The following is a 13,507-nucleotide window of genomic DNA, read 5'->3' as shown; positions in this document are numbered from 1 at the left end:
GAGTTTTTTCATCATGGCAATTTCATTTTCTTGAATGAAATTTAAATCTGCTATTCGGAGGAAAATTGATTAAAACCTTTTTAGAGGTGAATCTCGTTACTTAAATTTTATTCTCCTGGCCCAGAAATCACATTTTCGATTTTTTCTCACGGTTCATTGCTAAAACCATCCTTGCAAAATTTTCAGCAACAGTGTTGTACTTTATTTTCTTCTGAGATTTGTAAAGAAATGTTTGCATTCAAATTAATTTATTTCCAGTATGTTTGAAAATATAATGAATTAATTTTTCTCGGGTTAATGTGCAGCACTGTTTTCTGAGTACACCGTTAAAAATGTAGGTACTGTATATACTATACAGGAAGTGCATTTGCAGCTGATACTTTTTTCCGAACACAACTTTAGATATAACCTTAGCTGAGAAAATGAAAATTTAGTCACCAACATGATATATTTTGAAAGAAATTTGGGGTTTTTGATCTTTTCTATAAATAAATTATTCAACTCCAAGATAATTTCTATTTATGTTAACCCTGTTTTCGGAAACAATTAATAACATTAGTGTACGTAGTAGAAGAATTTTTTCGGATACTTGAAAAGTTTCCAGTGACAAAAAAAATGGCAAAGAGTCACCAGGAGTCGAAATTAGAAATGCAGTGAATGTTTAAAATTTTGATTTTGGTTTAATATAAAATTATCTTTATAACCTGTGGTTCAAAATTTTTCTAAGCATGTGTCTGCTTGTTTAACATAAAGAAATACATTAGAAATAAAAAATCAAACAAGACCCTGGAATCGAAATTGGAATTACAGAAAATTGTCCAAATGTGTTATTTAATCGTATCTTTTCTAGTCACTTTTTATGCTAAAAGCCTGCACATGCTCAGTTTTCAAGTAACCGGAAAAATTCTCCTATTAAACAAATGTTAAATTTTTCCCGAAAAAAGGTTTGTTATTTACAGAAATTGAAAAACTATGCAAACAATAAATTGTGTAAACATGGTTTTCGAGCGTGGGTAACCATGCCACTATTTTGCATTGTATCGCTTTCGAAATCTAGAATTTTTTGTTTGACCCACCCCAATTATAAAGGGTTGACAAATTCTTAAAATGTAATTAATAATTGAAAAATAGTTATTTTGTTGTTAAAAATTTTGAAAAAATAATGCATTGCTTTCGTGTATTGGTGTGCTGGATTAGACTGGTCCAAAAATTTGACTTACGATTTTTGGTGATCGATCTCTCCTATCTCCCAGTTTGTTCATTTTCTAAAAAAAATGATTTCCTATTTTTTTAAATTGGTCAACATCAATACATACCCTCGGGTTTTTTTTATTACCAGGGGATTTTAATTGGGAAAAGCTCAGTTTTTTCAAAAATGTGAAAAATAAGTATTTGTTATGAGCTTTCTCTCAATCGATGTTTAGTCTCACCTTAAAGAATAGCCAAGGAATCATTTTCGCCCAATAACTTTTAATTTCTACCCACCTAATCCCCTTTAATTGTGCCCGGAAAATGCCCCCAAAAATTAAAAATAGCAGTTTTATGTCAAATTCATGTTACATACGGTATTTTTGCAAACTTTTTCAACATTAATTATTTTTATTGTATAAGTTACAAGTTTCCAAGTATTTTTAAAATAGTTTTGAATTGTTTAAAAAATTATTATATGGTTAAACCATTTTCCCCTTGTCATTCGTGAAAAGTTATTATTTTTCGGGATAAGTGATGCAGTTGATGAATTTGAAAAGTACATTTTTTTATTTATAAAGTAGGTTAATTATTTAAACAGTTATAATTTGCTTAAACCATTCTTTCTATGCAAATCGTAATAAGTTATTATTGTATTGAATTAATGACAAAATTAACAAATATTGTGAATAATATATTTTTTAACGATATTTGGCCATTATTTAAAAGATTTTCATTTCTTTAAACAGTTTTTGCCTTTGAAAATCTTCAAAAGTTACAACTTTCTAGAATTAACAACGCATTAAATGAATGCTGAGTGATATATTTTCTGAAAGACAGTTAACAATTATTTAAATTTTCATTTGTTTAAACAATGTTTTTTCTTGTACATCTGTAAAACTTAACATTTGCTGAAATTAAAGACAAAACTTTTCATAGAAAAGTCGAAGAAAGTTCGAGTTTTCTCAAATTTCTTGCACTATGTTTAAATAATTTCAAACTGTCTTTCACAATAAGTATCAATCTTAACGTTCATCACCTGTACCATTAATTCCGTAAAATAGTAAATTTTCCAGATTTGCAGGGGGAAACATCGTTTAAACCAATAGAATTTTAGATCATCTCAAACCGTCTTTGTAAAAAACTATCACTATTAACATTCATTAAATGCATGGTTAATTCTAGAAAATAGTAACTTCAAGATTTACAGAGGAAAATAATTGTTTAAACAGATATTAATTATTATTCCGAAAAATAGAAACTTTGCACGATTGGCAGGGGGATAAATAGTTTAAACAAATATTAATTATTTAAACAATTCAAAATTAGTTAAAAATACTTGGAAACTTGTCACCTATCGAATAAAAATAATTCATGTTGAAAAAGTTCCCAAAAATACCGTCTGTAACATGAATTTTACATAAATTGATATTAAATACTTCTGTTTTCCATTTTTTTTACCCGAGGTTTTCCCATTTAAAACCTCATGCTGATTTAAAAAACCCGGGAACACTGGCTATTGTTTAACGATTTTAAAAAATAGGGAATTTCTTTTCCGGTAAACAAACAAATTGGGGGGGGGGGGGTCGATAACCAAAAATCGAAAGACGAATTTTCACAGATTTAAAGGACCTTATACAAAATGTACATGAAATGGATTCCTTTCGATTTTGATCAAACTTTGTAAATTTTAGTTCTCATCGACTAGATTGAAAAAGTTAATGGGCATAAAGTTCGAAAATAAACAGTTTTTGAGTTATAGAGGGTTATACTTCGAACCATCTAAAAAAAACCCTAGGCCAGTATCTTAAAAACAGAAGATCAGAGAAAGAAATGTTCTATAAAGAAAAGTTATTGCGGTCTAAGGGGGAAATTTTAAGGAACTCATGAGCTCAAGACACTGATTATTTTTCAATTTCATTCGAATTGTACTTCACATTTGTTGTTGACATTTATTCAATAAAGACAAGATATGAGCGGGCAATCAAAATCCAGCAAAGGAAGGCAGGATGTGACAATATTCAGCCAATGAAGGCAAAATGTGAGTAGAATGTATTCAACATCTAGCCAATGGAGCTAAGATATGGGGAGTGCGTTGCTAACGAAATAACCTGAAGGAACCAACCCGAATAAAACATCCAAACGAACCACCCCTAAAGAACCCAAACGAACCAAATCAAACTACCAACCAAAACGATCGAACACAAACAAACTGAAATAAACTAACCAACCCGAACGAGACAACTCAACACAATCAACCCAAAGGAATTAACGCAAGCAAGCATGCCCAAACGAGTCATGACAAACGAACCAACCCATCCAACCCACGCAAACCAACCACCCAACTCAGACAAACCAACTAAAACCATCTGACACAAACTAATCGAAACCAACCAACCCATAGTAAATGAACCAAATCAAACCAACCCCACTCAAGTCTGCCAACCCAAAACAGCTAAACCAATCCCAACTAAGCAAATGCAAACCAACCCGAACCAACTAACCCGAACCTGCCAAACCAAAAAAATAAACCGAAACTTACTAATCAGAACGAACGAACCTACATGAACGAAACCAAGCCAACCAACCTAAATTAACTAACTCGATCGAACCATCCCGTACGAACCCACACAAACAAAACGAACCCAAACCGACTATCCGACTATGTATTGGCAACAAACTTCTCATATCTTGTTTTCATTGGTTGGATTTTTTACTACATCAAGCTTATATATTGGCTTCATTGGCTTAATATCAACAACAAATGAGAATTTTACCCTGAATAACTTCGAAAAATGAAATGTGTCTGAAGTTCATGAGTTCCTTAGCATTTCCCCTTCAGGGCGCAATAACTTTTAAAGGGAACAGTTCTTTCTCTGATCTTCGTTTTAAAGACATTGACCTAGGTTTGTTAAAATGATTTGAAATTTAATCGTCTGCAACTCAAAAACTATTGACTGTCAGACTTTACGCCCATTGAATTTTTCCATCTAGACGATGAGAACTACATTTTTACCAATCTTGATCAAAATCGGCAAGAATCCATTTCATTTAAATGTTGTGCCTGGTCCTGTGGACCACCCTAGTGCTAGATACTGCATTTTTAAAAGGAGAGTCTATTGTACCAGATTTTTCATTATATTTTTTTACCCCCATAAAATCCCTAGTGGAGGTGTTTAGAGTTGAATGGAATTTTTAACGGTGTACGTTTTTACTTTTTACCTACTAACAAGACTACCTAGCCTAATTATTTTTTCTAGACTACTAGACTAACTAGAGCACGTATTGTACGCTTCTCTTGTTTATGCACAGTTTTCCTGGTTTCTGTCGGCTTCGTATGCACACGAAGGGAGGCTCGCCAGTGGCCTTTGTCGAATATCAAGACGTTCGCTACGCGGCCCAAGCAATGGCCACGCTACAAGGATCCCTTCTGGTCTCCTCCGACCGGGGAGCAATACGAATCGAATATGCAAAGTCAAAAATGGCCGAGGTGGGCTTTACAAATCTCTGGATCGAAGTAGGTTTCACTCTGTCTACGATAGGCTTATACCTACGTGAGCCGCAAGAGATTTAAGTGTTGCATTTTTTTCAATATTAAATACATTTTTCTTCTTTCAAAAAGCTTCTTTATTTGGAAAGCCTCTCTTACTTTGACTTGTAAAGGGAACATGCACCCTTCGAAATTTGATTTAGATTCATACTTTTCCCCGCAATAGGTCGGTCCTAAATTTGCAATATGCTAAAATAAGAAGATGCGGTTTTTACCCTTTCTCGAAAAAACCGGGTTTTAAAAAATCCACGCATTTTATATGGAGTGCGATTCGAATCTTTCAACTCTCGATTAGGTCAGGTCGTAATCCGAGTTTGTAACCGGCAAGTCCAGGCTCGACACCTGCTGCCTGAAATTATTGCAATTTACTATTAAATTTTTTTGTCAAGTCATAATATTAATTTTTAACCATTTTTTCCATCTTTGCTACTTCTAGTACACTAAAGGTTTTTTTTAGTGAAAATTCTCATTATTATAAAATACATCAAAATAGTGCAATAAAATGATATAAAAATGGAATATAAATAAAATATATTTTCTATTATTGTAATTATAATATTACTAATACTAATTTTACTAATATGAGAAAATGGTTAAAAAGAAATATTTGGATGTAATTTAAATAAATTTAATAGCATGGATGTTTTAAAGCCTTTTTTCTCGAGAATGGATAAGAAGCGCATCTTAATACTTTAGCATATTACTAGGAGGATTATAAATAAAAATAAATCAACAGTGTATAATTTTCCCTTGTTAAAGAATTTTTTTATTTTAGAAAAAATTCTGTTAATCTATTATTTATACAAACTTTTTATTATGAACAAGTTTGTTGTTTTTGTTAAAGGCGTTTCCTTTTTTCATCATTAAAATAACCCGTAAAAAATACAGTAGGGTGGTCCTTATTCTGTAGGAGGAAATGTTTTGTTCAAAAATCTTGAGCTGCATGTAAATGATTTTGTCAGTTTACACGAGGAAAAGATGCCCACAAAGTGGGAAAATTAAGTCAAATCTTAAAAATCTTAAAACTTTGTCAAATATAATCATAATATAATTGCCGTCACAAATTTTAAAAAAATCAAAATAGCGGTCATCTTAATTTTTTTAAATGGATTACTTGTGTGTACCAAATTGAAACAGAAGACGAACTTTGAAGTAAATAAAAAAAGCCTAGTGTGTGCAATAGGAAATTTAAAAAAATAAAAATTTTTTGACAGTGCGCATTATTTAAAAGAACTGATAATATGCTATCTTGAAATTTTTCAATACCATCTTTATAACTTTATAGCTTAACTATAAATTTGATATTTGGATAAAGTTTGACTTAGTTTAGTTGGAAAATATAGAAAAAGTCAAATTTTGAAAAACTTAGAAAAAATGTAATAAAACTATAACATACACAAGGTTTGAATCACAAGGAAAAATATTTAGGTGTCCGGCTCCGATTTTCTTCGTTCCTACGTATTGTAGTACACTACAAATGAAGCGACGCGCGTTTTTTCCTATTTGCCCAAATCTATTTTTTTGGGGTGAAAATCGTCCCTTAAAATTGGGGCACTAAATACCCATTTCATTGTTTCACATATAACAGCGGCATATTTCACAATTAAACCAAATGGAAAATTTTCCTTACAAAAAGCGATAAAGAATGTGATTTTCACAAAAATGTTCGAAAAATTTGTATTGGGGTGAACTATCACAAGTTGAGGTTGTTTGGTATTTTCACGAAAAGTGGGGTTTGCTTGGTTACATCTCCATCCAATAATTTATATTTATTAAAAAATTTGTTTTCCAAATGTCGTGGCTTGAATTTACTCTTGTTTGGCAATTTCTTGTGTAATGAAAAATAATTTGATGATGGTTGACTCTTATATTTTTTTTGCTTTGAAATAATCACATTTTCCATGTCTCACTATGAGCAAATTTTTATAATTGGTTTTTATGTGTGCAAAATCCATTTTATTTAGGTGCAAAATAATAAGATGTAATTCAGGGTTGTTATTCTCCTAGACAATTATTTTTCGTGAAAAAGAAAAAATACGTAAACTTTATGTAATTATCGCGAATAATATATATATATTTTAAACTTTTTGGCTTGACATTTCATTTCTGATCTCTCATTGTGAGAATTTTTTCCAGTTGGTTTCATTGTGATACATAAAACAATTAAATGGGTATTTTGTACACTAATTTGGGGGGGAGCAATTTTCACCCCCGAGCGCTTCGAGTACTACAACATATGTGAGAATGAAGAATATGAGAGGCGACATTTCAAAAATTCGAAAAAATAGCCCACCCTAAAATGCAGGTACACAAGTCTAAGTTTTTCAAAAATTAGTACCATTCAAATTCGACCCGCATCTAAATTCTGAAGGAAGGTGTATTTTTTTACAAATCTTTCAATCAATGTTTCATTTGAAAGCTATGAATTTCGAAAGAAGAAAAAATTTAATTTCATTCCAGTCTAACTGTTGTAAAAATTGAAAAGAGCCAATTTGGTAGCTGTGAAATTGAAAATTAAATTTGAATTCTCTCAGAATTGAAAAGTGAAATATCGTAGTTCGAAAATGAATAAAATTTGAAGCCTTTGATTTTGAATTAAAACGAGTTAAAAATTTTTTATTTGAAGACTTAATTTCGAAGCATTTTTTCACCATTTTAAGTTAAAATCTACAGGTAATATTTTTTGCTTACCAAATTTTTTCCATTCACATAAAACATTATTTTGTCTTAAAAAAAACATTGTCCATTTTTAAAAGACGTTTATGTTACCCCGGTTCGTTTACGATTTTGGGACAATGGCCGAGCTTTCGCTCTTTTCAACTTCGCTCTATAAATGCCTATATTTTATTTATGCTTCTTAGCCCAAGATATTCTTTGTGGATGAAAAATTACGTAGCCAACGTTCGCGTCTTGGCGTCGCTTTCTAAGAGGAAAATAAGGCTTTTTTCATTTTTCATAACCTGAATATCTTGGCTTAAATAAACTTTCAACGTATATCTGTATATCATTTACTTCTATAAACAAAGTTATTTTTTGCAGTATAATAAATTTTGTAGATTTAAAAAAAGGATTCGGTTCGTTTTGCTTTCCTTGGTTCGCATCTACTTGAAAATGTTGCTACTTCATACAAATTAGTTCGATTTATTTCCATTTTAGAATTTTATTTCATTTTATTGGATAAATTTATAATTGATTAAAAGTAGTAGAAAATAAGACGTAATATTTTCACATAACATTTTCCTTTTATTTCCAAAGTTTTCCTTTAGGCTTAATTTGCTTTCAGAATGCTATCATTATGCACGTATTTTTGTATTAGGTTGCTTACAACTTATTCTGTATTTCATTGTAGTCGCATTGTATAGTTGTAACTAATCTCTTCTTCTCAGCATTTCCATTTTTTTCAGAAACGACATTGAATGAATGAAAGTATTTATCAGATTGTAGATTTTTTCTGTATACTATGAGAATTAACATTTATCCGTTTATAAAGTTGAAAGTCTTGTGTCTTTGCTGCAGGAAGTATTTCACAAAATTTCCGAGAAATGTGAACATTATTAGGTTTAACGAACCACGACCATTTTGCAATCATAAATCCAAGGCAATTCCAATAAACGTTTCTAGAATACGTAAAGCTTCCATAACACTTTTTAAATTCAAATTTTCCTATTATTTATTAGCATTCTCTTTATTACTAAATAACTATCAACTAGTATTTTGTAAAAACTTGATTGTTATAAATATTTTTTATTTTAAACGTAAATTCATTTGTTATTTTCACAAAAGTAGTTCAATTTTATTTTTAGCTTCTAAAATATAAATGGTTGAAGCTCTATTATATACATATTTAAAAATAAATTGCTGCTGCGTCCAGTTATTTTCACAGTTTCCAGCGACATTTACTGAAAGCTTTTCTTGCACGTAAAATGAAAATCCATTAGCGAATAATTAAATTTTATATTTTCCAATTCTAATTCTATTTATGTCATCGTTATTTTAATTTGGAATTTCACATTATTTTATAATCAATTACACAATGTTATCATTGAATGTAATAGTTTATTCATTTATTGCAAAAAATTGAGAATTGGTAAATTTAATATGCATTATTAGGGTGGCCAGATGTATTAATCGGAAAATCAGGACATTATTCCACTTCTCATCCCCTTCCACTTCTATTTTCCCTACTATAATTATGAAACTACTATAATTCTCTACCAAAAATGTCGATTTTTTCAACAAAAAAGATGAATGATTTTACAACTAAAAAATATAATTTTCCAACCAAAAATGGAACAGTTATATTTACAGTTAAAAAAATGTTAACCATCTAAATTAAATTTCAATCAAAAAGAGGAATTTAAAATTTGTTAAAGAATTTAAAAAGACGAATTTCCAACAAAATAGTTAGATTTTTAACCAAGGAAATTAATTTTCAACCAAAAACAAATTGCAAGTATAAGGATTAATTTTCTCTCAAAAAGTCTAATTTTCAACAAAATACATGCATTTTCAACTAAAAAGATAAATTTTTAACCATAAATGGAATAGTTATATTTTCAGTTTAAAAAATTAATTTTTCGCCATAAAAAAATCAAATTTCCAACAAAAAGTTACCCTTTTAACCAAAGAAATTATTGTTCAATTAAATAGATCAATTTTCAAACAATAAGAATAATTTTCTATAAAAAAATGAATTTTACAAAAAAAAAAAGATTTTTCAAATCAAATTAGCAATCTTTAACAACAAAAAAACAAATGAATTTACAGCTAACAAAAATTATTTTTTTAACAAAACAGAAGAAGAATGTTCTACTAAATAGTTACATTTTTACCAAAGGAATTAGTTTTCAGCTATAATTATGAATTTTGAATTAAAAAAAGTGAATTTTAAACCATATAGATTATTTTTCTACCGAAGCACTTGAATTTTCAACCAAGTACATGCATTTTCAATTAAAAAAATAGAAATTTCAATATAAAATTAAATGCTTGAATTTGTAATTTAAAAGTTAATTTTTAATCAATTAAAACTGAATTTTCAACAATAATGATGAATCTTCAGCAACAGAAATGAATTTTGAACCAAATAGTTGTATTTTCGACCAAAAATGTGAATTTTCAACCATAAAAATTAATCTTCTAACAAAAAAGTCGAATATGCGATAGAAAGCAGGAATTTTCAACTAAAAAATATAAATTTTGAACAAGAAATGAAATAGTTATATTTTTAGTATAAAAATTAATTTTTAACAAAAGAAAACCGAATTTTCAACAAAATACATGAATTTTCAAGTAAGAAAGATAGTCAAAATTGAAACAGTTAAGTTTATAGTTTGTCACATTGAGATTGTGCCTACAGAAATTGTGAACAAAATTTAGGTCCGCGCAATAAAAATCGCGAATTTTCACTTACGCAAATCAGGACGTATAATACAAAAAAAAAAAAACAGAAAATCCTGACACCGATAAAAATTTCAGATATGTCTTGATAAATTAGAACGTTTGGTCACCCTGTATATTATAATTCAATTGCATTTTTTAAAGTTTTAATATGCAAATATTCGTTTGAGGGTTTTGGTATTTCAAGTTTTTTTTTGCTTGAACACCGATGATTGATTTTCCCCATGAAATATTTATATTCCATTTTATAGAAGTTATCCCAGATTATATATAGTGTTGCAATTCAAATCTTCTTCTGTAAATAAAAAGATTCTAGCAAAAACAAAAGGATAACTTCTGTAAAAAAATTATATTTGGCTAAGTGTTGTCTTGGTGTTAAGAAAAATGGCATTCAAATCTTTCAGAAATAAGTTCTTTGTTTCTAACAGAATTGTTACTTTTTCAGGGATCAAAGGGAGAAGAAAACGGGCAACCTTAAGATCGACATCAACGGAATGTAAATTTCTGAATTCCAAAGCGAGTCTGCTTTTTGTGATGTTGAGACCAGAAGAGACCAATCCAAGCAGAGGAGGACGAACAACAAACCCTAAGACGAGGATCACGAAGAAAAAAATTATCAGGAAATAGAAAGAAAGGCAAGACGAATTCGAAATTCGAAAAAGAAAAAATGAAAATCCACACAAAGGGGTTTCGTCCTGGAAACAAAGGGGCTCGGTCACTAGGAAAATTGTGTGCATTCGGAGCGACGGCGTAGTTCACGATTTCTGGGGTCTGGCTGAGAATCCTAGGTACCTATAAGTTTTGTAGGTACTATATATTTTTGAACTACTCAACGCCAGCCAACGTACAATTATTTATTTTAAGCGACAAATAAAAATCGTAAAGCGACGGACGACCCAATTTTCGAAGACATCGACCCCATTCGCCTGCACCCAGCTTTCGAGTGCGCATATAGGCATAGGTACATTATTAATTCGATTCTCATTATTCTCGTCATGGCTATTACCGTCATTAGAACGCTATGATTCACATTATTATGACTGTCGTCCTACGGCCTCGAGAGCCGTTAGAAATTCGTTTGTATGTAAAAAGGCACTGTTAAAATCACAACACCCGCACCACGTCGTATAACACTCTATTATCGAATTGTAGGTAAATCGAGTATCTGATCGCGCAGCAGCACGCGTATTACGATTTTTTCCCAGGGACACGCCACCTCCCGTTAATTCTTATCTCATCAAGAAATTTATTAATTAAACCAAAGATATACACTGGAAACAATCCCCTGGGAAAACGGGAAACATTTGAAAAATGCTTCTGATCAAAGATACGAATTCTTCCCCGAAGGGTTCATCAGCTTGTGGAATTTAACTTGTCTCATTTCTCAGCTGGAGAATTTTTTCATACTGAATTTACATGTTGTGTTTCCGCTTGATATTTTACTTGACTGAATTTCCCAAAAGTAATTGAAATAATTGAAAATTGAAGGGAGGGGCGAGTCCCTCTGTACATAAATATCGTGCGAGATGCACGTTTAGAAGTGATATTATCGAAGGAAAGTGATGCAGATTGTCTGCCTAGAAAATACGCGTGCGGGAGTGAGTTCGAAGAAAAAAAAATGGATCACGAACATGAACATCAAGCTTAATACCAAAGGTGCCCTAAGAAAACATGTATTTACGTTTTATCATCAGCATCGTCAAGGCGAAGTATCTTGTTAAGGAGAGTCTAATGTCCTAGGAGAAAAAGTGGATGTGTGAGTAAGCGAAATAGCGAAATAGCGAAATAGCGAAAAAGCGAAAAAGCGAAGCAAGAAAGAGTATTAACTAATAATTATATAACGAATGCGAACATATCATAGGGTTAAGATCCTTAGCGAAAATTACAAGTATAAATAGTAACATATATCGTAACGATCTTTCTTTAACAATGCGATATATATAGAGAGGTGTGCCCCGTGTGCTAGAACGACGGCCAACTCGGCACGTAATTTGCCCAAGTGCCTTCCTGTTGGTCGAGTCATGCTAACTCTACCGTAAGTCACTTCCTAATGTCAATGTCGATCCGACTTAAACCCGACCCGATCCGATCTTTTATCCAGCGGAACATTCGACTCCATCCCCGGCTGCAAAGCAAAATTCTCCTCCAAACAAATTTTTCTGTCCGGGTGGCCGCTGGATCGAGAAATCGAAATGGAATCAGTCTTTCTAATCGCTTGAAATTTCATTAACTTAGTGTCACTTGAAATTATCAATTTTTTAAATGACATTTGAAATTCTTTTAAGTACGAAAACTTTAATTTGTCATTTTTTTCAAGTGTGAAATCATTCAGTTTAGAGTGGGTATTTTTAGAGCCCTTTGAATAGTTTTGAGAGCTTTTGCAATAATTAATTAAAAGCGTTCGGAGGTGAACAATTTTGATTGTAAAAGTTATTGTAAATATAAATTAATTAAAGATTTTCGTAATTCAACTATTGTATTTAAAATTGAATAAAAATTGAATCTAGAAGACTGTAAGAATGAACTACTCTAAATCTGTTCAAAATTCAAGGATTTTTTATTTGAAACTCTATTAACCGCAATCATTGAAAATAGCAAACTTTGAACAAATTAAACTTTTGAAAATTGCAAGCCCCAATAGTCCAATGTTTTGTTTCATTATTGCGAGTCGTTAAAGCTTCCAAGTGTTTAAATCTTTAATTTTGAATGTTAAAAATGTAGTTGTTCCATTCTTAGAGTTTTCTTTTGTGACTCATTTTATTAAATTTTGGAAACTATAAATCACAATTTGACCATTTATTAATTTTAAAGGATTTAAATTCAAATAATAATTAGGTTTCAATGAACTTCAGTATCAAAAAAAAGTTTTAATTTTGCAGTTTTTATTTCACTATTTTTATTTTATGTTCAACTTAAAACAGTGAAAATGGAATTATACTTTTTATTATTTTCAAAATTTGTACGATTCTACTCTAAATTTTAGAATTTTAAAAAGTTTCGACTTAGAAATTTTGAAATTATAAAGTGTTCAAGTTTAAAATTGTGCAGTTTTAACCACCTAATTGTAAGTTTAAATCGGATTTATTTCCAAGGCTTCACATTTTTTTAAATATTCATTTTTTTTAAGTTGAATTCGTTACTAAGTCTCTAAAAGTTTAATTGTCCCATTTTTAGAGATTTCATTTATACTGAAATTATTAAATTTTAAGTATATAACTCACAATTTTACAACTTAATCATTTCTTGCGATGGGAATGCAAATAATAAAATTTCAATGGATTCCACTATAAAAAACCGTTTTGATTTCATAATTTTAATATAAAAATCATTCAGTTTTAAACGACGTTTAGATTCATTCAATTTTTAATG

At 30.4% G+C, this 13,507-nt stretch overlaps 1 protein-coding gene across 4 annotated transcripts in view; it reads left to right on the top strand.

Annotated features, from left to right (window-relative positions):
• The window catches only part of LOC117177347 (protein couch potato), a 152,664-nt gene extending 140,730 nt beyond the window's left edge, over window positions 1-11,934 (top strand). For all 4 annotated transcript variants that reach the window (XM_033367972.1, XM_033367970.1, XM_033367973.1 and 1 more), the window contains 2 exons: window positions 4,501-4,705; window positions 10,584-11,934. In XM_033367972.1, coding sequence (XP_033223863.1) covers window positions 4,501-4,705; window positions 10,584-10,616 — 238 coding nt within the window. In that variant the 3' untranslated portion in view covers window positions 10,617-11,934. The remainder of the gene's footprint in view (window positions 1-4,500; window positions 4,706-10,583) is intronic.
• The last annotated feature ends 1,573 nt before the right edge of the window (window positions 11,935-13,507 follow it).

Source organism: Belonocnema kinseyi, chromosome 7 (genome assembly GCF_010883055.1).
Source record: "Belonocnema kinseyi isolate 2016_QV_RU_SX_M_011 chromosome 7, B_treatae_v1, whole genome shotgun sequence".
NCBI classification, from domain to species: Eukaryota; Metazoa; Arthropoda; class Insecta; order Hymenoptera; family Cynipidae; genus Belonocnema; species Belonocnema kinseyi.
Note: the sequence above shows the minus strand (reverse complement) of the source record. Positions and strands in the feature narration are given on the sequence as shown.